This window comes from Anas acuta, chromosome 16 (genome assembly GCF_963932015.1).
Source record: "Anas acuta chromosome 16, bAnaAcu1.1, whole genome shotgun sequence".
Lineage (NCBI taxonomy): Eukaryota > Metazoa > Chordata > Aves > Anseriformes > Anatidae > Anas > Anas acuta.
The window spans coordinates 15,487,893-15,514,840 of record NC_088994.1 but is presented as its reverse complement, the minus strand read 5'-3'; the positions used below and the strand labels follow the sequence as shown (position 1 = coordinate 15,514,840).

At 52.2% G+C, this 26,948-nt stretch overlaps 2 protein-coding genes across 8 annotated transcripts in view; both read left to right on the top strand.

Moving 5' to 3' along the window:
• RTEL1 (regulator of telomere elongation helicase 1) overlaps positions 1-4,237 on the top strand; it is a 46,023-nt gene extending 41,786 nt beyond the window's left edge. For 2 of the 5 annotated variants that reach the window (XR_011102027.1, XR_011102026.1), the window contains exons 36-37: positions 311-492; positions 3,285-4,237. Coding sequence is in view for 3 of the 5 variants with exons in the window: in XM_068700820.1 (XP_068556921.1) it covers positions 3,285-3,356 (72 nt within the window). In the remaining 2 variants the exon portion in view is untranslated. Of the gene's footprint in view, positions 1-310; positions 493-3,259 lie in introns of all 5 variants that reach the window. The other 3 variants (XM_068700821.1, XM_068700820.1, XM_068700822.1) reach the window with 2 other exon arrangements.
• A 2,869-nt stretch (positions 4,238-7,106) lies between these two features.
• TNFRSF6B (TNF receptor superfamily member 6b) lies at positions 7,107-16,135 on the top strand. Of its 3 annotated transcripts, XM_068700829.1 has the most exons (6): positions 7,134-7,246; positions 9,312-9,416; positions 10,289-10,476; positions 10,968-11,346; positions 13,424-13,621; positions 15,381-16,135. In XM_068700829.1, the coding sequence occupies exons 3-6, from the start codon at positions 10,435-10,437 to the stop codon at positions 15,668-15,670; spliced, it is 909 nt and encodes a 302-aa protein (XP_068556930.1). In that variant the 5' UTR covers positions 7,134-7,246; positions 9,312-9,416; positions 10,289-10,434; the 3' UTR covers positions 15,671-16,135. The 3 variants fall into 3 exon arrangements, with proteins under 3 accessions (XP_068556931.1, XP_068556930.1, XP_068556929.1); XM_068700830.1 differs by lacking the exon at positions 9,312-9,416 and having other exon boundaries at positions 7,107-7,246; XM_068700828.1 differs by lacking the exons at positions 7,134-7,246; positions 9,312-9,416 and having other exon boundaries at positions 9,998-10,476.
• The last annotated feature ends 10,813 nt before the right edge of the window (positions 16,136-26,948 follow it).

Genomic DNA, 26,948 nt, shown 5'->3' with positions numbered 1-26,948 from the left:
GCTTAAGTATCTCCTGTGTTATCCTTTAGTTTAATTGTTCCTTTTCTGCCAAATATAATAGGGCTGCCACGCTGTCTTGGATCTCAGAAGCATTCGCATATTCTTTCTTGATTCGAATAGAAGGTCTTTGTTTGTCTCAGTTCTGCATCCTGAGGGCATTTAATCTTTGAAATGAGTTTACTTTAATTCCTAAATTCTGTATGCCATTCTCACAATTAATGGCACTTCTACAGCTCGCAGTACTTCTAGTATTGGCCCCTCTTTCTTTTCTCTAGGTTTTGCTAACTGTATATTGATGTTCTAATGGCAGTTTTCTGAGAAAGACTATCAGCAGCTGCTGCTTCATGAACAACATACTGTCCTTCAGAAAAGATTCCAATTGTAGCAAGAGTCGTGCCAAGGATTTTACTAGCATGCGTTTTTAATCTCTGCTGCTCAAGACTCAAGCTGGCAGAGGAGCAGAATGAGATCCCTGGGGAGTTTGTAGGTTAGGTAAGCATTTATAATCCCATTCTTAGACATTCTTAGAAATAAGAAGAGAGGTTGCTGTGCTGTCTCAGCCCATAAAAATCTATCTTGTAAACACCTGGGGAAGAACTCACTCCTTTTGCCAGGAAGATGTAACTTGTAATTGTGATTTTGTCAGCTTAAGAAATCACAGAACTAGAGCTATTTTATATTAAGCAATTGTACTGCTGTACTATGGTTTTCGTCTTGAGAAAGTTGGTAATTCTGAGGTTTGGCTTTCTCCTTAATCACCAAAGTAATGCGCATCACAGGACTTGCTCAGCCTCGTTTTTTTTAATTGCCCCTTTTATGATTACCTCTTAAGCTGGGGATTAAAACTGACCTGTTAGATTAGACGGTATTTCAGGTACTCAGTACAAAACTGTTTGGGGAAGTGAGTCATTCCCCGTGGGTCATTCATTACAACTACCACATTTGCAATTTACCTGAACAGTCTCACTATTTAATGTGAAACTTCTTCCCACATTTGTACCAGATAGTGGCGGGACAAGAGTATGTGTCTTGCTTAGCAAGATGAATCAGAGTTTTGCCTTGTGGTAGCTTACCACCACCCTTTGGAGTGACAGAGTCTTGGGATTTGTAAAGATGAGAAGGAAGAGACAGTTTAGAGCAAATCATAAGGGTACAACAACAGACATACTGAGTCAGAGTAAAGGTACATCCAGCCCACCATCCTGTCTGTGATGGCAGCCAAAAAACTAGGAGAGGACATAAGAACCATGGCGTGGCTGATGATTCTTGCAATTAATCTCTCAGCCCTGAAACTATTTGCAGCACAAGAACTCCCTGAACCAAAGGTAGCTTCTGTATATTAAGAAGCTTCTGATGGATTTCCATTGCTGTGTCCAATAACTTTTTAAGACAAATGAACATCTATCATCCATATCCTATGGCAGACACTTGCACAGCTTAGTGAGATGTTATGTGAAGAACCTTTCTTCACTGTCATTTTGAACCTCTTCTTGTTCAATTTAATGCTTCGCTTGTTTAAAAGGGACAGACGCAGTGTTCTTCCAGTTCTCAAGAAAACTCACTGTGGATATCCCATCCTTCATGAGTGCACCTTGGGAACTTTTGTCTCTCTAAATACAACAATAGTTGGATCCACCTACCTCCTCTGTAGACCACATAAATCAAAATCTGCATTTCTGATAATGTTTTTCTTGCTCTGAACAACCTGTTCTGGGGGGGGGGGGGTAAGAAGCATCCTTTCACCAGCTGAAGCCTTTTGTTCTAAAGTTCAAGCACCGCTCACGGCTCAGCATGAGGGACATTCTATCGTCTTTGTTGTATAAATCATTAAACTATATGGTCTTGTCACTTTTTCTCATCTTACTCATGAAATATCATTCTAGTGATAATTTAGTGGTATATACCAGTATACAGTAGGTTGTTTCTGATACGACTCAAGTGCAGTTTGGTTACTGAAAAGCCAAATATCCTTGGGTATTACCTTAGGACCAATGCAGATAAACATTTCTCCTGGCAATCAGGCAAAAGTGTATTCTCTACCAGTTGTGTAGAAGAAAGGGAAAGATGGCTCAGTGGAGAACACAGGGTTGCAAACGGGAAGATTGGTCCATGTTTACCTGAAACCAAACGCACAGAAACCTTCTCATGATACTTTCATCCTCATTTCTTTCCACACACTGGTTCATTGTACAGACAATTGACTTCATTCATGGCAGTGGCGGGGTTTTGTGACAGGTCGTGTCTGTAGTCTGAGCTCTCATCCGATGGTTCAGAGGTTTGTCAACACTGACTGGGCTGGATTTACAAACTCATCTTAGACGAGTTACTCACTACATTTCTTCAGTTCAAATTCACTTCAGTGCCTTAGCGAGGAAGTGACTAACAGACTGTCATTCAAAATGCAGTGACTTGGGTTTTGCAAATTGTTTTTCCAATTTATGGTATTGAAACAGCTTAGTGCAGTGAATAAGTCCTGGAATATATCCAAAACTTTTGGAGGAGCAGACAGAAGTCACTGCAGCTGGAGAGGCATTAGAGGTTAGTGCTGGTGCGAGGGAGGTAATTGTCAACGTGTTAGGGAAAGCATCGCGTGGAGTGTGCTAGTTCACGCTTCATTTGGTTTTAGATTTCTGTGCAGAGGCCTACTGCTGTGTTTCGATGTTTAAACACGTTGTTTATTCATGGGCCAAATGGCTAAAGGCCAGGCATTTTCAATTTTAAGATTAGTATAGAAGGAAACTGAAACCTGGGTGAAGAAATGGTTGGCCACATACCCAGTCTCTTGCTGTTCAATGAGAAAGATGTGTGGTGGGATGAAGAAATAAATGTATTTCTTACGTCTGCAAAAATCTTGAACCCATGTGTCACTGATATCCTAGTATGCCCACTTCCTTCTCATCTGTGCCAGAGGAAGCAGGAGTTCAAGGAACTCGTGCACGATCTTACAGGGTTTACTGGTAACAAGTACTTCACAACAGCTCTTGCAGGTTCTGTGTTTCCTTATTCCTGTATCTTAGTTTTCCAGGTATGTTGCAGCTGTAATTAATCTGGGACAACTGCTCTAAAATTTGTTGCTGTTTCACTGAGCAGCTTTTTTGTTTTCCTCCATTTACTACTAGCAATCAAATAAGTGACTGAGTGGTAATACTGCATCTAAAAATAGCAGATACGGTATCTTAAGGACTATCAAATGACTATCATGGCTCGTATCTCATATTGGGCAATTGCAAACTTGACAGAAAGTTAATATATAATCTAGGCATTTTGTTCGTTTACTTTCGTAGATGAAGAGGTGCCCGCAATGCCTGAGTGATGTGAAGAAGAAGCGATTAACCCAAGCTTTCTTCTGGTTATAATCTCACCAACAGAAAGGGCAAGTACTTCTCAGCAGGAATAAATGACCGGACTCTGAGTCTGAAGCCGAAAGCAAGCTGGATGAAGGTTCTTTTAAATATGTTTGATCCTGGAGTCTGGATTACAGGCTGTGCACCAAGATGTGTAATATTTTCCTACAATCTGATCAAGTCTGAAAGTTCTCCATCTCTCTTACCACTGGCAGAAGACAAAGCAGTATTGTCCTCTGCTGGAACTAAGATGGTAAATAATCTATTTTAGCCTGTAAATTCTATTGTGTCTTTTCTTAGACCAAATTTTATGTCTTGGAGGAGGCTGTCATCAGTTGGCCCCTTCAGGTAATACCAATTCCTGGAAAAAACCTACAAGAGTACTACAGCGGAATTGAGCTGGCTACATTACCAGGCCAGAGGCCAGACTACCCAGACTTACCACAGTGGTGTTCCTAGAAGTGATTCACATTCTGTTGGTGTTCCTCAGCAGCTGCTGTCTCCCAATAGCAGAAAATACAGAAAGGAAGATTTTGTTTTAAAACAAATTCCAGTAGTTGGATAGTCAACAGAGATGCTCCGCTGTGCCCGCAGTGCACCCAAAGCCCGACTTCCTTCCATAGCGCTGGAATTTTTGGAAATATGCTTCTACGGAGGTTTTGTTTTATGCTTAGTACTGATATTCGTGTCAGGCCTGTGTTATTTGACCTTTACCTTCCAAGAAGAAAAATGAACTACCTGGTTTTAATCTTCAAAATAAATTAAGTTGGATGAGAAAAAAAATCCTTGATACTTCCACTCTCTGTGAGTAGTGGGAATAAGTAGGTAACTTTTTTAAAAAAATGTATCAGTAGCTTCTTTTAATTAAACTATAAATAAAACCATTTTCATGTCTTGGTTGTTGTTTTTTTGTTTTTTTTTTTTTGTTTTTTTTTTTAAATCTCTTTTACCACATAGAAGAACAATGGCAGCAGAGTCTCAGTGCCCCTGTAAGTAAGTTTTCCTCAGCCTGTAGGCAGACTTCATACCAATGGAATTTTGGCAAATTTAATATAAATAGTTGATATCTTAAAACTGAAAGGTGAGCCATATTTTAACAAAGACTTCAAAGATTCCAGATGTAAGTGGGGAAAAATTACAGCAAATATCAACCTGCAGGATTTCTGTGTTTATATATAATTTGGTAAAAATGAACCGAAAAAGATTTGGAGATATGGTGTCAAGAAGGCAGTAATGCTAACCTCTTGTCCTTTAAAAGGACTCAGTTTTTAACAAGTATAGCAATAACTATTGTATTACAGGAGTGTGTGTGTTTTGTTTTTCTTAAAAACAAAACAAAAAGACTCAGGAAAAGCAGACTGGGTCAATGCTAATGTTTTGCTCTCAGCAGTTTTGCAACCCCCTTAGCTTCTTCTGAGCAGATCCCAGCAACTTCTTTTTGGATTCCTGTCTCAGTATGTGCTCTAGGCCTGGGTGAGCAGTGGACTAGGAGGTGAGTGAAGGCTGGGAGCTGCAACCAGTACGAAATTATTAAATAAGATAGCTCAGTGCTTGGTCTACTCTCCAAAAACCTCCTCTGGGAGAACTGCAACTTACTGCTTGTGCCACTGGAGGGAAACCACAGCACAGGAGAGGCATGCAAGTGTTCAGTAGTGACCAGAGCAATGAAACTCAGCTGCTTTCTTGTGTCGTGGGAATTGCATTGCACCAGCTTCTCAAATCTGGTTTTGTGCTGCTGCCTTCTTGCAGGCAGGACAGAGGAATGTAACGCGTGTAACGATGATGTGAGAGCAGCCCTCCCTCACGAGCTTGTCCTCGTCTGCAGTTTATCTGCTCACTATTTAATGTTTTAACAGCAGAACTTAAGAATTCTGTCAGTTTGAATCTTCCATGGCCCCAGCGTGGTCCTACACGTGCTTAGTGCCGCTTCCTCCCCCGAGATCCCTGCTTCCCCTGGCCCCTTGGAGAGCAGGGTCTCCAGGAACCAGCTGTCAGGATGTGCTGCAAGGGTCAGGGAGCAGTCCCTTGTCATCTTGAAACAAGTTGAATTTACGAGAAGAGACAGAGCTAGTACCTTATTTGATAATGTCCAGAAAGTGAAAACAGGACCGGTTACTAAAATATCCACATTAATATATGGTGAGAGGAACTGATGCAAACCACTGACTCTTCGTGGAAAGGAAAACCTATGCTGGGCACTCCTTTCGGGTTTTGGGAAGCAAGTGACATAAGAGTTACACATCATGAAGGAAGTAGATATTTATCTCTTTATTGCCCCTGCTTTGCAGTGCTATGACTATATGGCTGTCCTCAATTTTATCGTGTGTCACCGAAACCCCCCGCCTCACACACACTTTTTCCTAAATCAAGCTGAAAGAATTCAGAAACAAAACAACCAGCTCATTAGGAAAGAGATTAACTGTCTTCTTGCTTTGGTAAGTGGCTACTTATAGAGAGTGAGGCATTTCCTTGCTTTCCAGGCTTTTCTCTGAATATTAGCAAGAAACCCAATTTTGCAAGAGCAGTTACAGAAACCAATGCTTCTGCACGTCCTGCAGCTCTCTAACGTGTGAAACAACACACGGATGAAGTCAAACCCATGAGAGCATGATGCTGTATTTTATAAAATATCTCCTCGGGTCAGGAAGGCAGGGCTGAGCAGAGCTGAGCTTTCCCCTGCTCTGGCAGCGATCCCACAGAGCCCTTCTCAGAGGTTCCTTGGTCAAGCAAAAGAAGGAACAGAGGATGAGCAACTGGAGGTCCTTGTGTCACCAAACTCTTGTCCCCCCGGCAGGAAGAGATTGCCTGGAGAAGCCATTTCTGCCCCCTGGCCATGGTATTCCCCTCTCTAAGAAAATCCATCTGGCACATTTTTGCCATTATTAAATTCCAAACAGAAAGAAATGGTGGTGCTGCCTGGTGGTACGGCGAGAAGCAGATTATTTTCTGCTTGCAGGCTGCATCCAGCACACGGGGACTCCCGTAGCGTGCCACCCCAGACCTGCCACCTCCAGCGACTCACTCACATCCCAGGAACAGCTGTGAGCAGCTTCTCGCTCCGCTTCGTCACCAGCAGCGTGGCACAGGGTGTTAACGTGGCCTTTTTCTAATCCGGGCAGAATGCCGAGGGAGGCAGCGCAAGAACCAAAGCCATTCAAACTATTTTGAGTAATCCCTCTACGAGTGCCGCGGTGTGACTCTTCATCATTTCAACCAGCTCATAAGTTTGCAAAAGCCCAAGTGATCCGCTCTCTGTTGCAGCTTCTTGGAAAAGTCCAGATGTGTCAGCAAGAGGGCAGATGGCAAGCCAAGGAACCACACGAAATCCATGGCAGGAAAATTGAGCTCAGCTTTCTGGCCACCAGAAAAAGGAAAGGCGAGGGAAATGCTGCTGCACTTTGAAACACCAGGCTGTGCTCGGATGGAGGTCTTGGTTCTCCTGCTGGCTAACCCGTACTGTGGGACCCCGTGCTTGATCCAAACTAGTGAAATCGGAAATTAATTGACACACGGAACTGCTGAGATGCTACACACCAATGAAGCAGAGCCCCCATAGCCCGTAGCTCGGAGACTATTTCACAGGGCGTTAGAAATCGCTGGGATTCCTTTGGGGCACTACACGTGCCTGAGATAAACCCGCAGTAAAATTAAACCCAGCTGTAGCGTGTTCCCTGACAGGCACATCACTGTTCTGGGCAGACTGCACACGAGCACAGCCCACGGCACGTGGTGCTCTCACCGAACGGCGCTTCCTGCCCCAAATATTGAACCCTCCGACTCTCGCTGGATTTAGGCTGGAAGCTTGGCCACGGCTTTTTCTGCAGCCGGGCTGGGTAGAAGCTGATCCTGCTGGAAGGAGCTTTAGATTCCTTCTGAATGTTGGCGTTTGCTTCTCTTCCCAGGTAATCACGAACTGTTTTGTTTCGGTTTGTTTCGTAGATTGTGGGTTAGCCCTTGTAGGTTCGATCTCTTGCTGCATTAGGAGCAAAACCCCAGCGGCTTCAGCACCCAGGAGAGGAGGTGCAGGAGCTGAGAGCTAGGTTGGGGACAGCTCTTGCCTCTATCCCAAAACATCAGTTTTGGGGTTACAGAAGGCGAATGCTCAAATGTGGTGAAATCTCTGTGATGAGTTGAAAACGCATTGGGCTGCTGGCTCCTGGGGAGCAAAACCCCAACATCCTCCAGCTTCCACACCGTGACCCCTTAACGCCCCGGTGTGCTTCAGCAACTTCACGTTTGCTTTTTGGGGGCAGCGTACGTGATGCAGTTTTGGCTCTTGCCAAACACCTGCTTGGAGAGCCTCTGAGGGTCAAATTCTGCCTCCTCCTTTGGGCTACTGGTGGGGGAAGAGGGCGTTATGGGGCGTATATGATATTAGTTAGATTAGCTCCCCTCAAACCACGTACACCTGGGTTAGATGCAGCACAAGCGACTCCTTAGTGCACCTTCTGGACGTGTCTGTGTGTAAATGAGTCCAGGCAGGGGCAGAAAGAGCCCAGCACTTGCAGAAGTAGCAGATGCTCCTCTGTAGGATTGCATTTCAGACCTGGAGGCGTCATTTGGGTAACGCGACTCTAAAGCTGTAACCCTTGGCGGTGGCGTTGGCCCTCCTGGCACAAGGGGGAGTACAAAACTTTCCGAGCTTTTTTTTTTTTTTTTTTTTTTTTTTTCTGCGATTCTGTGGAATATCTGGGCTTTGATGCTCAGAAATGCTGAGTGGCGCTGGCTGTGTGACACCGCAGAGGATATCTATGGAAACGGGAGGCGCTTGAGAAAAATACAGACTGTGACAGATGTTGGGAGAAGCCTATTTTGAGAGCGTTGGGCTGCTTCTGGAAACAAGCCCTATTCCTGAGTGGAATTCCTCACAGCAGCTGAGACAATGGTGGGAAATGGGTTCAGAGCCCCAGCGTGGGGCAGGCGTGGTACCGAGCGCTGCAGAGGAGGCTCCGGGCCCCTCCACAGACATCAGCCCTGACCTGGGAGCAGCGAGTCTGTAAACAGGAATTCCACAGAAAACGGCTGCCGGGAGGATGTTTTAGCCCCTTCGTTGTCTCCCCATGGAGATGGTTGAGCGTTAAGCAACCGTGCTCGCAGCCTGCCCGGTGTTTTAGGACACGACGTGCACGCTTCTGAGCGAGGCGGCCGGTGGCTCGCTGCCCTCCCTGTCACTGTCACAGAGGTGGTAGGGGTGGTGCTGGGCCCCTCTCGGAGACACCCAGGGATTGTTAAAGCTGCTGAGCCCACAGTGGCCTGAAGGACGGGGGGGCTGCACGATGAGGGTCCTGGGGGGGTCCCACAGCATCCGCAAGGAGGCCACGGGGGTCCCAACTGAGAGCCGGGGGCCTGAGGGGTGGGCAGGGGAGGAGGATAGGGGGCAATTTTGCCACTAAAAGGGGCATAACACGGAAATGTCAGACTTCTCTGTACCTTAGGATGTGCTTCGTGTGTTTGAATTGGGTGGAAAGTTTAAAAAGGAGGGAAAAAAGCTCACCTTTTTCTGAAGTAGCTGCCTGCCATCACTGGCGGCTTTGCCCTTCCTCTTCGCAGCCTTTCCCGGTAGGAGAGAAGGTGTCTGAGGGGAAAGGGGAAGGCAGGCTTCCAGGACGGAGCTCGCTGCGCTTTGTGGGGGCACAACGAGGGGCACCCTTGGTGCACAGCACCGAGAAGGCAAAGGCCACGCTTTGCTTCCCCCTGTGCTTGTCAATTTGAGGGGATTCAAGCAGTGTCAGCACCCGCAGCACTTTGTGGTGCTGCTCTCTCGCCTCCCAGGCAGGGCAGGAGGACAAAGTCCACCGCTTCTGATGTTTTCCAGCAGCAGCAGCACCAAAAGCAACTCCAGTGTAGCTCTGCTCAGCTGTGCACCGCTAAGGCTGCGCTCAGCCGCCACCAAATCCTTGGGGTCGGGGAATTGAGGGCGATGTGCCACCCCTGAGACACCGGGATGCTGACCTGCTCCCCTGCTAGGGGCTGCAGTCCTGCAAGATTTTGGCTTTTGGCATCGCAGCGGGAGCTGGATTGGCATCCGCAGAGCTCCGAGAGGGGAAAGCCCGAGCCGTGAGCCCGCTGCAGGCAAGTGGGGGCTCGGAGAGGGGCTGGCAGCGGGCTCAGCCCGGTGGGGACCCGGAGACCGGTGGGGACCCGGAGCCTGGAGGGGACCCAGAGCCCAGAGGGGACCCAGAGCCCGGTGGGGACCCGGAGCCCGGAGGGGACCCAGAGCCCAGAGGGGACCCGGAGCCCGGTGGGGACCCGGAGACCGGAGGGGACCCGGAGCCCGGTGGGGACGGCAACAGCGACGCTGGAAGGGGTGGAGGGAGGTGGGGGGGAATTCGTCCCCGCATTTACATCTCGGGAACCGAGCGTCCCCGGGGGAATTCCCTGCCGTTCCCCCGGCAAACCCAGAACAAAGCCTTGCGCTTATCGCCCAGAGCTTTGCAGCTGAGCAAACCCCACCTGCTTCCTCGCTCGGGCAGGTAAATAGGGCTGGGGGCTCCTGGAAAGGGGGGGGGGGACGCTGCTGGGACCCTCAGAACCGTCGGACGGACCGGGACCGGGACCGGGACCGGGACCGGGACCGGGACCGGGACCGGGACCGGGACCGGGACCGGGGGCAGGGGCAGGCAGGTGCCGGTGCCGGTACCGGGATCCCAGCAGGGCGGGGGGGGGGCCGTGCAGCCGTTCCCGTTGAGCAAGAGGGGTCTTCCCCGTTGGGGCGGCGATAAGGGGCTGCCCGCCAGCCGGAGCGGAGCCGGGCGGGGCGGGAAGGATGGGGCCGGCACCGGCACCGGGGGCGGTGGAGATGGGACCGGGGCGGTGCCGGGTCCCCCCCCCCAACCCCCCCGCAGCCGGGGGAGGACCGGGAGGAGGGGGACCGGGGAGGGGAGGGGGTGGGGGGGCGTCCCGGCAGCCCGCAGCCCGCAGCCGAGCCTCTTCTCTCTTTAAAGGCGGGCGGCGGGGCCGGTGCCGCAGAGCCGAGGAGCCCCCGGGGGCAGCCGCTTGTCCCCCGTGCCCACCGCTGGAGATTTGTCCCTCCCCCTCCGTTTTCTGACGGTCCCGTTTCTCGTCGCGGTGCTCGGAAGCCCCCGGTGCTATGCTGGCCCCCCACCCGCCGAGGCTGATGCGGCCGCTCCGGGTAAGGTGCCCCCGGGGGGAGATTTGGGAATTTGGGAAGGGACGAGGGGGAGAGCGGGGCTCCGAGTCCCCCCCCCCCCTCCCTCAAAGCTGGGTTTGGGGGAAGGCTCCGGGCACACGGGAGTTTGAGGAGCTCCCCGCTGCTTCCCGACTTGCCGAGGAAAGCCTGGACCTTGCCCCGTGCAGCTGGGAGCCTCCTGGAGGGAAGAGGAGGAGAGAGGGCTGCGGGTACTGGTGGTACTGGGAGGCAGCGAGGGGCTGGTGAGGGCTGGGAGGTGTTTGGGGAGGATGCTCAGCTCCCTGGCTGCATGGTGGGGGGGCTCCGGGTCCCGCTGCTGCTTGCCTTGGGGGCTGGGGAGGGAGAGAAGCAGGTGGGAGAGCGAGCCCCGGCTGCGGGGGTGCGCACAGCGCTGGGGGCGCAGCGGGCGCCTTTGTGGCTCCTGCTTCTGCCAGAGGACGGGCAGAGGCCAAGAGCTCCTCGCTGTGTTGCAGTGGGTGTTTGCCCCTCTCCTCCTCCTCCTGGCTGAGCTGAGCTCCGGCTTGCAACCCACCTACCAGTGGAGGGACGCCGAGACGAACGAGAAGCTCACCTGCCAGCAGTGCCCGCCGGGCACCTTCGTGGCACGGCACTGCACCAGGGACAGGCAGACGGAGTGCGAGCCCTGCCCGGAGCTGCACTACACTCAGTACTGGAACTACCTGGAAAAGTGCCGCTACTGCAACGTCATCTGCGAGGAGAAGCAGGTGGAGGTGCAGCAGTGCAATGCCACCCACAACAGAGTGTGCCAGTGCCAGGAGGGCTACTATTCGGAGATGGAGTTCTGCATCAGGCACTCCGAGTGCCCTCCGGGCTCCGGCGTCGTGAAGCCAGGTATGTATCCTCGCATGACTGCAGCCGTCTGCGTGCTTGCAGGGCTCCTATTGCATGCCCAGATCACTGCTGGAGATAAAAAACAAGGAGAAAAACAGCAGCCAGCGATTCCCCGCAGCCTGTCTCACTCCCTTTTTGCTTAGCAGCGCAGCGCTGTCCTCGCAGGTGCAGGAAACCGCTCGTGGCCAGCTCTGGGGAGAGATTTGCTTGGCTTTCCTCTGCTTTCCCTTGCTGCCTCTGCACACCCCAGCAGCATATTTAGGAAGGACGTGGTGATCCCGAGCTGCTGGCTTCACCTGCTGCCGCAGGCAGACCCAGACAGCTCTGGGAAGTGATTCACGATTCCTCTCGCAGCAGCTTGCCCGGGCGCATGGGCTCCGAGCAGGTGGAAAGCTTTTGGTGGCTGCTGCTGGTTTGTCATCGTTTGGCCCGTGCTGGCGGGCAGCTGAGGAGTTGGAAATGCTAATTACCTGGACTAAAAAGGGCTGTTTATGATATAATGGCAGGGCTGGTGGACATATGTAGTTCTGGAGCTGGGCCTTGTGGTTTTAATTAAGTAATTTGGATGGGCTCCATTTAAAACACAAAATAGATCAATGGGAAAGGTTCCAGGACACTTACATGAGTCTTGCTGCAATCCTTTCTAGGGGAGATTTGCAAATCTCCAATTCTAGCCCCTGACAAGTTGTGAGTCATGGTGTTTTAGGGGAGTTATTTTTCCATTGTTTGTCTGGTCCCTTGGTTGCCTTCATCTGCTTGTGTATACACCTTCTAAAAATACAATTTACGTGGAGGCATATGTTTTCCTCTCACTCTCCCCTGAGTCACCAGTGTCTGGTCTCTGGAAACCACAAACGAGCATAATAAGATCAGCAAAAGCAGGAGCCTTACTTCATGCTTTGAAGCATGGAGGCTTTTGGAGTCCTTCCATGTGTGACACAGGAGAGCCGCGGGCTCGGCTGCTAGATAAGGAATACCTCTTGTCTTCTGACGGTGATTAAGGTTGAGTTCTGTGGTTCAGTTTTCTCTGTAGGACGTCAGCGTTACAAAATGTGGTGACTCAGCAGAGATGACCTAGGTCTCCAAACAACGCTGGAAAATCCTTTGCCTCATGCATCAGCTTAGGCTGGAGGGCTGGTTGTGGGTCTGAGGACTCGTGTGAGCAGGCTGGGACATTCGAGGAGAAGCAATATTTTTAATGATTTACTATTAATTTGTTTGCAAATGGCCTCCTCTGGGGGGAATTATGGCTCTGCAGGAAGCATCCAGTGTGGGGAGGCCAAGTGCTGGGGCCGTGAGTGCTCCTGTCTGGCCAGGGACACCAGGGCAGGGGGACATCAGGGTGGACCTTGTAATTTCAGAGCGGTGGCTCCAGAACTGTGGGCAGACTTTGCTGGCCTTCGGGCTGGATGAGTTCCGTGGTCCAGGCAGGGTTCCTCTGGGGACATCGCTTCTCTTGGATTTCCCATTTGCAAATCGTGCTGGGGTCACCTCAGCTGCCTGGGACTTCCCTTACAGCCAGAGCAGTGGTTGGGACATGGTAGAAGCCTTGCTCTTAACTAGCTGTGTGGTTGGAGGTGCAAACGGGGACTGATGTTGTCCCCATTCGGGCCGTTCCCTCCAGCAGCACGAGGGCAGCCTGGGCGCAATCCCACGAGCACGGCGCTGCCCCTGGGATGCGGCGCTGGCTCTGGCCCCGAGCCCTTCCTGGGAAACTGCAGCGCTGCAAAACCAAGCAGAGCCTCTGAGCTCTCAGCAACTTTTACTTTCACTTGGCCAGCGGCCTCCCAGCCTGCAGTGAATCAAAGAGCTGCTTTGGCAGCCAGCTCCCGGCCGCCCCAGCTGGCGGCGGTGGCCCACGAGGCCGGTGGCCCCTTCCAGCAGCGGATGGGACATCGTCTCCTCCCAGCACCTGCCGAACCCTTTGGCATCGCTGCCTGGGGATGGTTGGGATGAGCATTGACTGCTCTTTGCCCCGCAGCTGGCTGCACACCTTCAGGTGCTTCTGTCTTGCTCCACCTCGTGCCCCAATGCACGGTCTGGGGGCGCCTCCTGACGTCCCCGTGTCCCCCCGCAGGTACCCCCTTTGAGGACACCCAGTGCCGCAGGTGCCCCCGTGGCTTCTTCTCCTCCAGCTCCAGCACCGAGCCGTGCCAGCCGCACCAGGACTGCGCTCAGCAGGGGAAGGTGATCAACGTGCAGGGAAACGAGTACCACGACACCCTCTGCACCTCCTGCAGGGCGCACGGGAGGAGCAACAGCACCCAGGGGCCAGGTGAGCGCCAGGGGCCGCGGGTGGAGGGGGAGATGCCAGGAACAGGGTGGGAGCGAAATTCCTGGCTTCTTTTACCACGTGGATGCAAAGTGAGGCCAAGTACCTTCTGTAAAAGTACAGAGTGATCTGTGATTCAAGTACAGGGCGCCAAAAACAGCCTGTCCTCCCTCCTGGCCGGGGTGAGCCGCGGGTCAGGTTCAGGCAAGGACGGAGCGTGGGGCTTAGGCAACAGCCACGGCTCAGCCAGCGCACGTGCGGGCTCCTCTTCCCCGGGAACAAAGGGTTGGCAGCGAAACCCTCTGGGCTCCGACAGTGGCTTCGCTACCCGGGGATGGCAGCGCGTGGGCAGCGGCGGCGGTCATTTGCCTGGCGGCGGCTGCTGGCAGCTGTGTTAGCAGGCACGGGACACAGGGTGCGCCAGTGGAGCTGCTGTCACCTCCCTGCCCTCCTGCCAGGTTTTCGGGCTGTTTCCAGGAAGCTGTTACTGCAGCCTGACCCTTGTCACGTGCGTGTCAGATGGAGCAAGAGTACAAGGCTCCGCGGAGCCGCAGCGTGGCTTGGATTTTGGCCTGTTGCATGAAAGAGGAGAGGCACGTGTGGTCACGGTGATACCACGATGTGGTGCTGAGCCTCAGAGGAGGCTGCTGATGGGGCAGGAGCCTTCAGTTATAGCAGAAGAGGGGGAGAGAGTGACACACACCCCATGGGTACAGGGAGCGAGCACCCTCGTCTAAGTGACTTTTCACATGCAAGCTATCTCGGGGGTCTGGAATTGTGAGTAGGGGGTGGCAGGATGCCATTCCCACCCACCCATCCCAAACACCCAGCTGATGTACAGGGAGACGAGGTTGAGGCGGGTGCCCGCGAGCCTTTCCCATGATACAGGAGCTGCTCCTGCTGTGCCAAGGCGGCGTGGGAGAGGAGTTCCCCTCTTCCAGCTCTCTCCCTCCCCGCAGCTGGCACAGCTCTCGCCTGGCCGCCCTCGCAAGCAGCTGGGCTTGCACTGGAGCAAGCGGGGGGGAAATCACTGTCGGCGCAAGCACCGAGCGAGGGATGGAGGGAGGGGGGCAGCCAGCTGAGAGCTGCTTGAGCAGCATGTGCACTGCCTTGCCTTGAGCAACGGCACCCACGTCTGGAGCAGGCTTGGAGCTATTTATAGGGCGAGGAGAGCCCTGAGCAATGGGAGCAGGGTGGTGCCTCCAGGTCCCGTTCCCTGGGTGAGTTCACCCGGCGGGGAAGGCGTGCGAGCACTTGCGTGTGTCTGCTGCAAGGCAGTTGCTGCAATAATGAAATGCAACCGGTGACGCCGTGCCCAGTTTGCACTGGCGCAGAATTGGGTCTTCTTCTCCCTGTGCAGTGTCTCTGGGTGTCTGCATTTTCTGGAGCAGCCTCCTGGGGTTGGGAAGGGGGCCGGGAGCAGGTCCCTTGGCCAGGCTCTGGGCTGCAGAGCTGTGCCCAGGTCAGGACAGCCACCCGTGGAGAGGCTTGGTGGCACTGCCGGCTTGTCCCTTGCTTCGACCTGGTGACAGAGCCCCGGCACAGGCTGCCCAGAGAGGTTGTGGAGTCTCCCTCCTTGGAGATCTTCAACTTGGACGTGATGCTGGGTGCCCTGCTCCGAGTGGCCCCACCTGGGCAGGGGTGGGACCAGAAGCACCCAGGGGTCCCTTCCCACCCCAGCCATGCTGGGACTCTGCAGCCAGCTCTCCTGGTGCCCCACAGCCACCTTTCCCCTAACCTCCAGGTGTTTTTCACCCCCCAGCTCCAGGAGACGAGGACTGCGAGCAAGCCATGATCGACTTCGTGGCGTACCAGAACATTTCCCCGAAGAAGCTGAAGCGCCTGCAGCACATCCTGGACGGCTCGCTCAAGAAGGAGGTGTCAGAGAAAAAGGCGCTCATCCAGGAGAAATTCAGGGCCTTCCTCACCCACCTCAAGGAGGGGAACCCCGCGGTCACCAAGGAGCTGCTCGAGGCGCTGCGGGCCACCAAGCTGCATGCGATAGAGAGGGAGGTGCGGAAGCGCTTCCTCTCTAATGAGAACATAGACTGAACTCTGAGGGTGTTTTTTGTTTTTTAATTTCTCCCTTTTTGTTGTTGTTGTCTTACTGTGGCTTCGTTAATTTATTACTCTTTCCAAAAACTAACTTGAAATGCAGCACAGAGCTGAGCGAGGGGCGAGCTGGGGGGGTCCCAGCTCATCCAAAGTCAAACGCCAGCAGGGTCATGTTTCTGGAGGAGTAGCCTGGTCCTGTTTCAGGCTACTCTCTGGCTTAGCTTTAAAGTGTGTGGTTTTGGTTTTGTGATGTAATTATTTAACAGTATTTCCCACAGAGGACTCACTTGCTTTCATCACGCTCTGAGAAAGCAGTCGGCTGCTTGAGGCGCGGGGCGTGGAAGAGACACCTCAAGTCTGTGGTACAGCTGGCTTTGAATTTATTTCTGAACTACCTGGTTTTATACTGTATGTGAGATGTTTTCTAAAGAAACAAACCAAAGAAGTTATTTTATTACATGATTCTCTGTCACTGGAGTCCTTTCCTGGCCTCGGTTGGAGGGGAGAGGCGGTGCCTTTCCCCTGCCCAGGCTCTGCCTGTGCCTCACCCCCTGGTCACACACCACCAGCCGCTAACAAAAAGTGGCCGTGTACACAAAAAGCCACTGCCTGCAGCGTGGCGTTGCCCTAAGAGCAGCTGTGTGCATAAAACACCCATGGGTGCAAAGCAGCAGTGCAAGCGCAGTGACCCTGCACACAGAATGGGGCCATCCACAATAGGATTTGCACCTCCAGCGGGGCCGGGACCCAGCACACCTCTCAGGTCACTGTGGCCGTGTCACCACACAGCCAGGTCTGTCCCCACGGTGGCCCATGCGTGCCTGCTGACTGCGGGGCTCTTCCTTCAGCCTTGCGGTGTCGCTTAGGGAAGTCACCAAGGGTGACCCTGTCAGGGTGACCCACCCTGTGACAGCGATGACACAGAGCCTTCATCTTCCGCCTCCGAGAAGTTTGGCTTTTTTTATGGCTCTTTTGCAGCTGAGCGCTTGCCAGGAGTAGTTTGTGGTTCAAAAGCAGAAAATTCGCCCCCGGCCCGTTGCTGTTTGAAGCGCCCTGAAACACGTGCTGGGTGTGACTGCCCCCACGCTTCCCACACGAGGGGAAGGCTGCCCGAAGGGATGGGGAGGAGATTTTGGGCTCCCTGCTGCTGCCCACAGCCGTGGCTCTTCTGTGCCGACACCAAGTGTGACTCCTGCTGAGCCCATGGCAGCAGGCGTTTGGTCGAGGCACTGGGCAGAGAGGCGAGGAGGCCGTGGTGGCACCCAGGGCTCCCCGTGTGGGGACACGGAGGTTTTGTGGCAGGTCAGGGCACCCAGAGGTGGCAGGGAACGGCCTCCCTGCGCTGGCCTCACCACCCCGGCCTCCTGAAAGGTGTGTTTGAGGTCTGAGGGATAACGAGCTGGTAATGGTTATCAGCTGCACAGCCACACGGAGGGCAGCCAGCTCAGGCCTCAGGCTCCTGCTTCTCACAGCCGTGACGTGGCTCCGTGCGAGGCCAGCTCGGAGCAGGCCCCAGCAGCTTGAAGGCCGAGCTGCTTGGCCCCGGCCATGTCCAGCCCCAGGCCTTCTGCTGGCACAGAGTTGGGCTTTTTTTCTGAGTTGTCTGTTTTTTGTTGGTTATTTTTGGACACCAGGACTGTTCTGTCTGCACAAACCCTTTGCCCTTTCCAACAGAGCAAATGCAGAAGCTGCTTTCGTAGCCTTGCTGTCACCCAGGGGGCTGCGAGACCTCAGGAATCTTGCAAAAATCCCGTGTGCAGGTGCTTGAGGAGAGCCGTCCCGCTCACCCCATGCCCCCTGAGGCCCCAAACCATGTTCCCTGCTGCTCCATGGCTGCAGCCTGAGGACGGTGAGCTGCTGCCATTCCCACCACCCTGCTCCAGGGGTTGGGAGAGGCAGGGGATGCCCTGCAGCACCCAGCAGCTCAGGAGCGTGGTGCCTGGTTCTGGCTCTTCCCAGCCACCTTCCCAACACCTCCATGTTGTTGATCTTGCCCCATTGGGGTGCCCTGAGCTTGCTGGTGCTGTGCCAGCCCAGCATGGGGAGGCCGCAGCGTCCCTTTGCATATTTTCCAGGCAGGCAACGTGTGTGGGGGCACCGGGACTGCTTCCAGGCTGTTTATGGGAAGCGCGAGCCCTCCCTGCTGAGCCCCATGCTGATTTAGTCAGAACTGCTGCGTGATGAAGCGTCCCCTCGTGTGGGCTCGCAGATAACGTGATGGCGTGGGATTTTTCTGGTAAATCCTGACCTTTACTACAGTGCCCAAACACACCAGCACGTGTATGTGGGCCGGTTTCCAGGAAATCTGCTTTGTTGCAAAATCCTGCACGAGTTTCGTGGTGCCACAGCGGGCGGCACTCCCCGCACGCCCGGGTAACACCGATTTCCTGCTGCCCACCACCAGGCACGGACCCCGTGAGGACCTAACCATAAATGTAATTACTCACAAAGGTGAAATAACGCTGAGGATAAAACCCCCCTCTGGTTTTCACTAAAGTTTCCAAAGCCCAGAGAGAGAAGAGGAACCGTCGGCAGCGGGCGCGCTCTTCTTCCTGGTAATTTAAATGACTGTTTTCCTCATAAGCTGGGGCCAAGGATGAGTACATGGTAACATTTAAATGTGGCCATAGCTCTCCCCCAGGGATGACTCAGATATTTAGCACACAGAAGACAATTTTCCCAAACACCGTGAGCACTCCATAAAACCCCCGAGGCCGTGCCGTTCTCCGAGCAGGGCTTCCCTATCGCCCGATACTGTTAAAACAGGAAAAAAAAAAAAAATCAAAAAACACAAAACACGTCCCGTGGGATGGGGCTGAGGCTCGTGGTCCCGCCGCAGGCAGGTGAGGCGCTGACTCACGGGCCCAGAGCCCGCAGCCCTGCTGCAGGAACATACTTGCTCGCCGCAGGAGCGGCTCGAACACGTCTCGGCTCCAACGCAAGAGGAGCACCCTGCGTGTGCTGGCCTGGAGCTCAGGGGGGTTGGAACGGGGCTGGGTGAATGATTAATGTTAGCTGAAGGAGTCGGTGGAAGTTTTTCTAGTGAGGTCACACACTGCTGGCCTCCATCCTGACATCGTTGGGGAGGGAGGCCGGGAGTGCTAGCGGAAACCCGGGGGGAATTCTGGAGGTGTGCAGCTGGAATGCGAGTGGGGCGGGCTCCTAATCCTGCTTGTCAAAACACACACCAACCGGCCCCGGCCCTGAGGTTGCAACCACATCACAGGTTGGTTAAAGTCACTCTCCTGCCTGCCAATTTCCCCACATTCTGCTTCTGATGGAGGTGGCTTCTTGCTCCCTGCATCCTCTCCTGCTGGATGTGCTCAGCCCTTGGAGCTGCTGTGCGGTGCGCTGAGCCCCCCGGATCCCGTGGGAGGGGACGTGAGGCATGTGGACACACACCACGCTCCTCCAAATCTGCCCACTGCAATTCCAAAGAGGCACTGATTTTATCTCTTCTAAAAGTATGCATCTTTGTTTTTTTTCTTCTTTTGATCGCAGGGTTTTTTCTCCTGATGGTTATCACCCACTGCATGCCCACGCTCTCCCTGCTGAGCCCCATCACCCCAAGGTGCCAAAGAACAAGACCCCAAGGACCATGGCGTGGGTGCAGATCTTCCTGCGCTTGTTTCTGTCTGAGCCTCCCATGGCTTTCATCTTGTGGTCTCAAAACAAGCAGGAGAGGCAGAAAGAATCATCCCTGCTTGTACCAACCCCGCCGTGTCACCGGTGAGCGCCTTGGTCACGTTGCCACCAGCCTCGGGCACGCATGGTCACCCTTCATCCCTCTGCCCCAGTTTCGTTCCCTTCTCAGTTTATAACTTTTGTTCCCCTTTGTGTTCAAGGAGCTTCCTGAAAGTGGGGATGGCTCAAAGATTGAATGAGAGGCAGCACAGCAGCTGTGAGCTGTTCCCAGCCTGGGGGGGTCGGACAGACGGAGCTGAGGCCTCCAGGAAGCTCCCAGCAGGCTCCACGGGCCCCCCAGGTAAGGGGAGGAACCAGCCCCATACCTGTAAACCCCAGCCAGCCAGAGCCGGGTCAAACCCCGCCACCTATTCATTTTCCTCGTATTTTATTTAATGAAACAAGAATTTTAGCCTTGTGTTGACCAAAACTGAAACCTGTCTGAGGAATCCTTTTTATGAGAATGAGAAAGCAGTTAATGAGAAGGAAACAGTTTGGTATGTTGATGTTACTCCCTAAAAAGAAGCTCAGGCACTTGGGCAGCCTGAGGACTTCACGGGCATTGCTGAAGGGTCCCCACTTTGGATCCGTGTCTGTATTTCTTTTTCAAAAAAGAAAATTTTTGCTCTCTGCTGCAGTGTAAATCAAGAACAGGTGACTCTCCTTCATCCACGCTCTCCCTAGGTGGATTCAGCTGTTCATTTGCGAGTATTAATACCCAGCAGACTCGGTCACACAGTGCTGCAGCAGTGAGTCAATAGCTAAAAAGGGAGCTAAAGAAATATTTGTGTAACGTTTATTTTTAAGAAGTCTTGGATCTGTTTTCTTGCAGCAGCTACAGAGTGCAGTGCTGCGGCTCTCACTCATCTCCACTGAGCTTCCAAGCGGGTGCTGGGAGTACAATTGTCCTTTACAGAACCTCCTGCTTTGGAAGAGGTCACTTACAGGATTTTGTCCAGCAAACAGGGTCACATCTGAAGCAGATTCCTTGTTTTTTCAGCCATTGTTTGGATCCCCTGTTGGTTCCCAAGGTACTTAGCTCATAACACTCAGGTCTTGGTCTGGGCACTGTCTCCTCTTAGCTTGAATAAAAACAGAATACATTAGTAAGCCTTCTGATGCCCTTTAGCTTACATCAGTTTTCTGGGAAACACGCTCAGAAAGCTTGGAATGACTACAGCTACAACATCCTTACACAACACCCTCGCTGCTTAGAACCACAAGCGCTTCATGCACTGCATTCCAGGTCAACACAAAACAGGGGTCTTCCCAAAGCCATTATTTGCTTAGCCTTTAAAAACATTGGCATTTTCCAGCTTGCACCACACCAGGGAGCCCAGTGCTACGTGACTAAGCAGCCCCACGAGCCAGCGAGCTGGCATCGCCCCGCTGCCGGCCCTTGCACCACTGCCGGGTGCCAGCCCTGCGCCCACCCCGTGCCAGCTGTGACCCCGGCTCATTTTGGGGCTTTCCCAGCTGCTCTGGCCGTAGCGGAGCTCCAGCTGTGCCGTGGCTTAGCTGTGAGCCAGGGGAGTGGAGCCGGGAGACTTGGTCATTTTTCTATGGAAGCGCAGGGAAGGATGACTTCCCAGCTATCTCTACAGGCGCATGAGGTCAGCGGGATGTGCGCCGGGCGGCCGGCGTGCTGCTGCTCTCAGGCTCGCGGGCTGCAGGGTGTTCTCAGCTCCAAAGTCTAGGTTAAGGTTTGGAGAAGTCAGCCCAGCCTCAGCGACACGCTGTGAGCTGTGGTGTGATCGGGGAATCGAGCAGATTCCCCGATGCTGGTTTCTATTTCTGTCCCTACTTCCTTCCGCGACGCTGGAGGTTTGTAGGTGTTATTGGACTTTGCTCGGCCTTCCCAGAAGCTAAACGGAGGAATATCTCATTGGGGAACTCGGCAGATAAGAATAGCCCGTGTGCATTCCCCACTTTGCAACTCTTGAGCCTCAAGGAACAGATCCGACCTGACGAGATCCAAAACAAAATCCTTCTTCCCCTCGGTTTCGTGTCAGGCGCTGAGAGTGACACCAACGCACCCGTCCGTGACTCAGCACCTCTCCTCCGAGATCCCCTGCCCTCTGATACAGAGGCAGCACTCATCTGCTTATTAAGTCTTTCCCAGGCTGGGACATGGAGTATCTTGTGATCCTGCCTCTTCTCATGGCACAGAGATGAGCTGTCAAAATTTCCACTGCTCTGACAACGTGGGTGCGGGCTGGGGAGCGCTTCATCCTTCAGCGGACGAGGCTGCGGGTGCTCGGTGCTTTCAGCCCTGCCACAGGTGCCTGGCTGCCTTTGCTCCCTCTGCAGGAGGTGAAATCCAGTGAAAATGCAGAAATCCAGGCTGGCTGCCAAAAGCGTGATGGCCGCTGGATGTGGGTGTTGCACACAGCCTCAAATACGAGACCTAAAACCGAGCCTTGCTCAGCGTCAGAGGAGCGCAGGCCTTCACCAGGGCAGGATAAGCCCTGGCTGTTCCCTGGGCACAAAAGCAATGAGCACTGGGTTTTGGTCATGGAATAGGGGCACCCCATAAACCCCATAAATCCCAGAGGGAAACACAGGAGCTGCTGTTGTGCTGCTCTGAATCCTACTGCTTAAACGGGGAGGCAGTGAGGAGGTGCTCCTTGTAACTCTTGTTCCTGGCGACAAATTCCTTATTCCTCTTTATAGCACCCAGTATTTTGGGAGCGTGTGACTCCAAAAATAGTGCTGAAGGAAATCAGCAGGAGCAGCAGTGCCGGGTTAGCTGACTTCTGAGGACTCGGAGGAGTTCCTGGCTGGGAACTGAACCAGAGCACAGGGAACCCTGCAGGTTTCTGCTTCAGGAAAACGCTGAAGGACCCACTGAAGCTTACGGCGAATGCAGTTTGTCCTTGGAGCACTCCTTACAGTGCACACGAAAATAAGCTTCTTAAGGCTGGACCAAAGTGGAATTAGTGCCTCCAAACAAAAAGCAGGCCACAAAAATCAGAGGGCTGGAGCCTGGGGGTGACCTGACATTAGCCTGCCAAGGCCTGAAGGGGCTGCAGGAAAGGTGGAAGACGGCTTTTTATTGGGGAGAAAAACGCTAGGACAAGGGGTAGCAGTTAAACCCAAAGAGAGCAGCTTTAGATGAGGTACAAGGAAGAGATTCTTCCCTCTGAGGGCGGCGAGGCCCTGGCCCAGGCTGCCCAGAGGAGCTGGGGGTGTCCCAGGCCTGGGGGTGCTCAGGGCCAGGCTGGATGGGGCTGGGGGCAGGTGGAGGGGTCGTGTCTGTGGCAGGGGCAGGAGCTGGGTGGGTTTTAAGGGCACTGCCAGCCCAAACCCATCTGTGGCTCTGTGAAATATGCAGCCTGCCAGCCCTCTGGGTGAAGGAGGTATGCCAGGCATGCTGGAGCTTCTACTCACAGCGCCGGGCCGTCCCCGGGCAGAGCAGCAGCACCGCAGCACCCGTGTGGCTGCTTGCTTTGCCCAAAAATCAGACACCAGGCGAGGATGTAAGGAGCTGCAGGAACCCTAGGAAGCAGCAGGACAGGGCTGGAGGGAGACGTGCGAGCTGTACGCTCCTGAATGGCTTTGCAAAGCCAGTGCCATCTATGGCCATGCACCGAGCCATGGCATTACTCACGAGCTGGGAGTGTTGGTAAGGTCACACGTTCTTCCAGCAAGGATTTTGTTTTAAGGAAAGAATTTTGCCAACCTGTGACTTCTGAAGCAGACAGATCTGCTGCCTCATCCTCACACTTACTGGTTGGTGGCACGTGCAAACTTGGTTGTGGGGAAGAGGAGGCTGCTGCAAAGGCGTCGGTTCCTCCTGTGTTCCTGACATCCTTGAAAAAAAAGATGGGGGTAACGTGGGGTTTGTTCTGAACCAGCAGCCTTCAGCTTTAAGGAAGGACAGCACAACTGACTAGGAACGAGGAGATTCCTTCTAAGCCCAGAAAGTGTGCTTTTTTTTTGTTGTTTGTTTGTTTAAAAATAAATGTCAGGCAGAATTCCACAACCGAGTAAGTCATTGCAAATCCTCCTCATTCTTGTCTGATAAGAACCCAGCTTACGGAAGAAATGTGGGTCACTTTTTCCCCAGTGACGTTGCAAAGTGCGCTCCCTGTCCAAGTTCAGTGCGCCAGTCCTCAGTCATTTTCCTACATGAGGTTCCAATTACTTTAGCACCGAGTTGCTTTCATCAGAAAATGTCATTTGCACTCGCTTCTGAGGTAAGGAGTGTCACGGGTGAAGACTCTCGCGATTAGCTTGAAGCTGTGCAGATGAAATGGAATAAAAGCCGAGGGCTGGGGCTACGTTCTTGTGAACTTGTTCTGGATACAAAAAGAAAACAAACAAAAAAAAAGCCTAAGAATGTCTACAGAAACTAATGGAAAGCCCCCAGTAGCTGTCACGGAAGCTGGTTTTACCAGAGGAGCAGTAAAACAACTCTTTGACGTAGTTCAGAAGCACAAGAAGCAAAACCGAGGGGCGATGCTGCAGGAAATGCCTGAGGTCCCGCAAACAAAGCAACGTGTATGCTATATACCAGGAATGTCTCGCTTGGGATTTCCAACTTCAAGTAAGTTAATTACAAGTTCCCAGTGTGAAAAAGCACCTGCTGTAGTTTCTCTGGCATTCTTTATCCTGACGAGAGCTCTCCACTGCCTCTTATCTCCCTGGAGACAAACTCGAGCCAGATTTTAAGAGCAAACTGTGCCAGAAAGGATTTAGGGGAGGGCATCCAGTCTACACCCTGCCTCCGTGGCAGGGTCAGTCCAGCCAAGTTTTTTTTGTTTGTCACTTCTCCAGGTTGTTTTGGGGAAACCTGGAGACAAATCCTTGGGGGCACTTCTTTCAGTCTCTGAAGACGGGCCCAAGACTGAAGGCAAACCCTGTGCTTTTTGGGGGAAAAGCTGACAAAGGCAGCTGCAGGCAGAGGCAGAACCCGCTTCCCTCTACGCCTGGGCACCGCTGCCAGTCAGATGCCATCTGTGTTATTGGGATTTTTTATTTAACTGATTATTTGAAGGGACAGTGATGAAGACCAGTGACAATTCCACCCTCTGCTTTTCCTAGCAGATCCCTTTAGAGGTTCCCTCCCTGAATAACGCTTGCCAGCAGCGAAGTCCCGTGATCCTGATTCAACAAGTGAAACGCCTAAATCAAGTCAGAACCTTTTAGGAACTTTGATCTACGATTTTAGCCGAGGACTGTTTTAACTGTAAACCCACAGCGGGGGGGTTATAAACAACTACGCTAACCTCAAAGTTATTTACGAGCACATTCTTCTGGAACTCACGACTAACCCAGCAGTCTCATGTCCATCTACAGCACCATTGCAAAGGAGAAAAAAACTTCCAGACTCATTAAAAAACCCTTTTGTTTGAGATCACTGTCTGTGATGTGGAAAGGCAGATCCTTACCCTAACTGAACTGGTGGACGTGCTAGACGTGTAGGAGTGATGTTATAGGACACGTCAGCAGTACAGAAGTAGATGGTTAGGAAGAGAAGACAATAGCTAAATTAGGAATAAAACCACCCTGGAGCACTCGGAAGGATATTAAGTCCACTCCAGTATCACAGGCTGGTTTCATTTTGGTAAAAAAGGAGAAAATATGGCCTGGGGCAACATACTCCCCATGAATGTCTCTGTTGCTTCTGCAGTGTGCTCTGTAACAGCTGGTGCTGGCCAGAGCCTTAAAGAAAACGATGGATTTAGCTTGAAGCTACGGCTGCTTTGTCCTGGTGTTTCCGCCGGTTCTGCAGGACGGGATGACGTGGCGAGGGGGGTGAGACCCGGCATCTGCATAACCCAGAAGAAAACCACACATCAGGCCACCGAAGCCAAGCTAACACACTGCTGCTGCCTTGCCCTGGGAAAGGATTAGCTAGGACCAGCAAGAAGGAGCTGTAACCCAGCTATTCCTCATCTTTCATCGGTTCCAAACCAAGCTGGAATTGCCACCACACGGGTAGCGCTATGATTCACAGAGTTCTCAAAAACATTGTTTGGTTTTTGTTTTTTTTTTTTTGCTCTTTGTTTTAAAGGAACATTCTTGCGTTCTGCTGCTAACAGCTAGTAAATATTTGCTTAGCAGGGAAATTCCAGAGGGGTGGCAGAAAATTAATCTTCCTGCAGCGTTCAAATAAGGCAAGCGGAGTAACTACCACGGTAATTAGCCACTTAGCTTTATCTCAGTGTATGCATTTCCTTTAACAAAGCATGTTAAAGGAAAGAGCGATTGCTGGGATGAATCTGTTTCACCTTCAGAATATAAAACAACTCTTCAGAGAAATGAATTGCTGGTAATGGGTATGGTCAAACCAGGCCCATCTCGAAAGCATCCAAAATCTGACAAACTGTTTACAAAAATTGATCTGCTTACAAATATCTTGGCATTGCTCAGAGGTTTTGGAGGGGACTTGTAATGCAAAAGCATTTTAAATAAGTCTGTGCTGCATTAAGGAATTAAATAAGGCATTATTCTAAAATACGGTGAATTACATTTAAATTACTCATCGGAATACAAAATTGGTATCAGCATACCATCTTTGACTACCTCAAGGGGATTTTCTTTTAGCAGTGCTTACGCACTGAGTACCATTCCTTTTCCGAATGCTTTTTTTCAAATTAATTTGTTCCTGTTCCTTGGGCCTGTACTGCTGCATCACTAGCTGTACAGACCTGCTTCTACAGACTAAAGCAGCAATAAAGCCAGCTGGAGAGGAAGTCATCAGTGGCCTTTTGAAGCCATTTATGGCCACACAGAGCAGATGGAACCAAAAACCCCAGCTGACTTCGCAGCGTTCCATTTCTTTTGCTGTTCACGTAAAGGAACCGTATACGGTACGCGATCAGGGAGATACACGTCCAGGTCATGCTTGCACAGCAAGATATTTATCTTGCACCTGTCAGCTGATCAAGCTGAATTCTTTCAATGCAGTCATGCTGCAGCACGGAGGACACACCAAAGCAATTCAACAATAGGTTTGACCGTGCTTGCCTGCTGAGCTCACCAGGCGCCCCGGAAATCGTTTGACAGTACCAGGTAGGTGTACTTATCTGTAATGCTTAAAAAAAAAAACTGTCTGCTAAGCTCTTTCCTAGAACAGACCTCGGAGGCAAGCAGCTGCATCTGTGTGACCTGTGAAATAATTGCTGTCACTGCACTAGAAGCTAACTGTGAATGACATAGAGGCTTCCACTACCACTTTTGGAGAAATCCTCCCTGACTTTTGTGGGCATCAGTCCATGCTCCTATTGATGCATCACAGCTCATTCATCTTTCGGGATGGAAGATGCTCCCACGCAATAACTTTGTGATTTTAAGTCAGAATGTTTGCTTTACTTGAAGAGGTCCCATTGATACATGCTACAAAGCAGTCTTTGTGTCTAGACACTTGTGAGAACAGCTGTGTCCTTGGGCTCAGAACTGTTTTTCCTCCCTTGTCTCCCAGGGAAAGGAAGAGATATGATAAGAGTATGGAGATGGCTTGGGAAATGATATCCCATTAAACAGACATTGCACGTTACTTGACTAAAGCATTTTGTCTCTTAGCAAGGCACTTTTCTCCACCAGCCACCGTTTCACATCTTCAGTTTAATTGTTAGCATCAACC

Excerpts from the sequence above, each read along its gene's own strand:
- TNFRSF6B (XM_068700830.1), top strand. The coding sequence starts at position 10,435 with ATGCTGGCCCCCCACCCGCCGAGGCTGATGCGGCCGCTCCGG. Across the intron at positions 10,477-10,967 it reads GGCTGATGCGGCCGCTCCGG|TGGGTGTTTGCCCCTCTCCT; the intron begins GTAAGGTGCCCC and ends GCTGTGTTGCAG. Across the intron at positions 13,622-15,380 it reads CAACAGCACCCAGGGGCCAG|CTCCAGGAGACGAGGACTGC; the intron begins GTGAGCGCCAGG and ends TTCACCCCCCAG.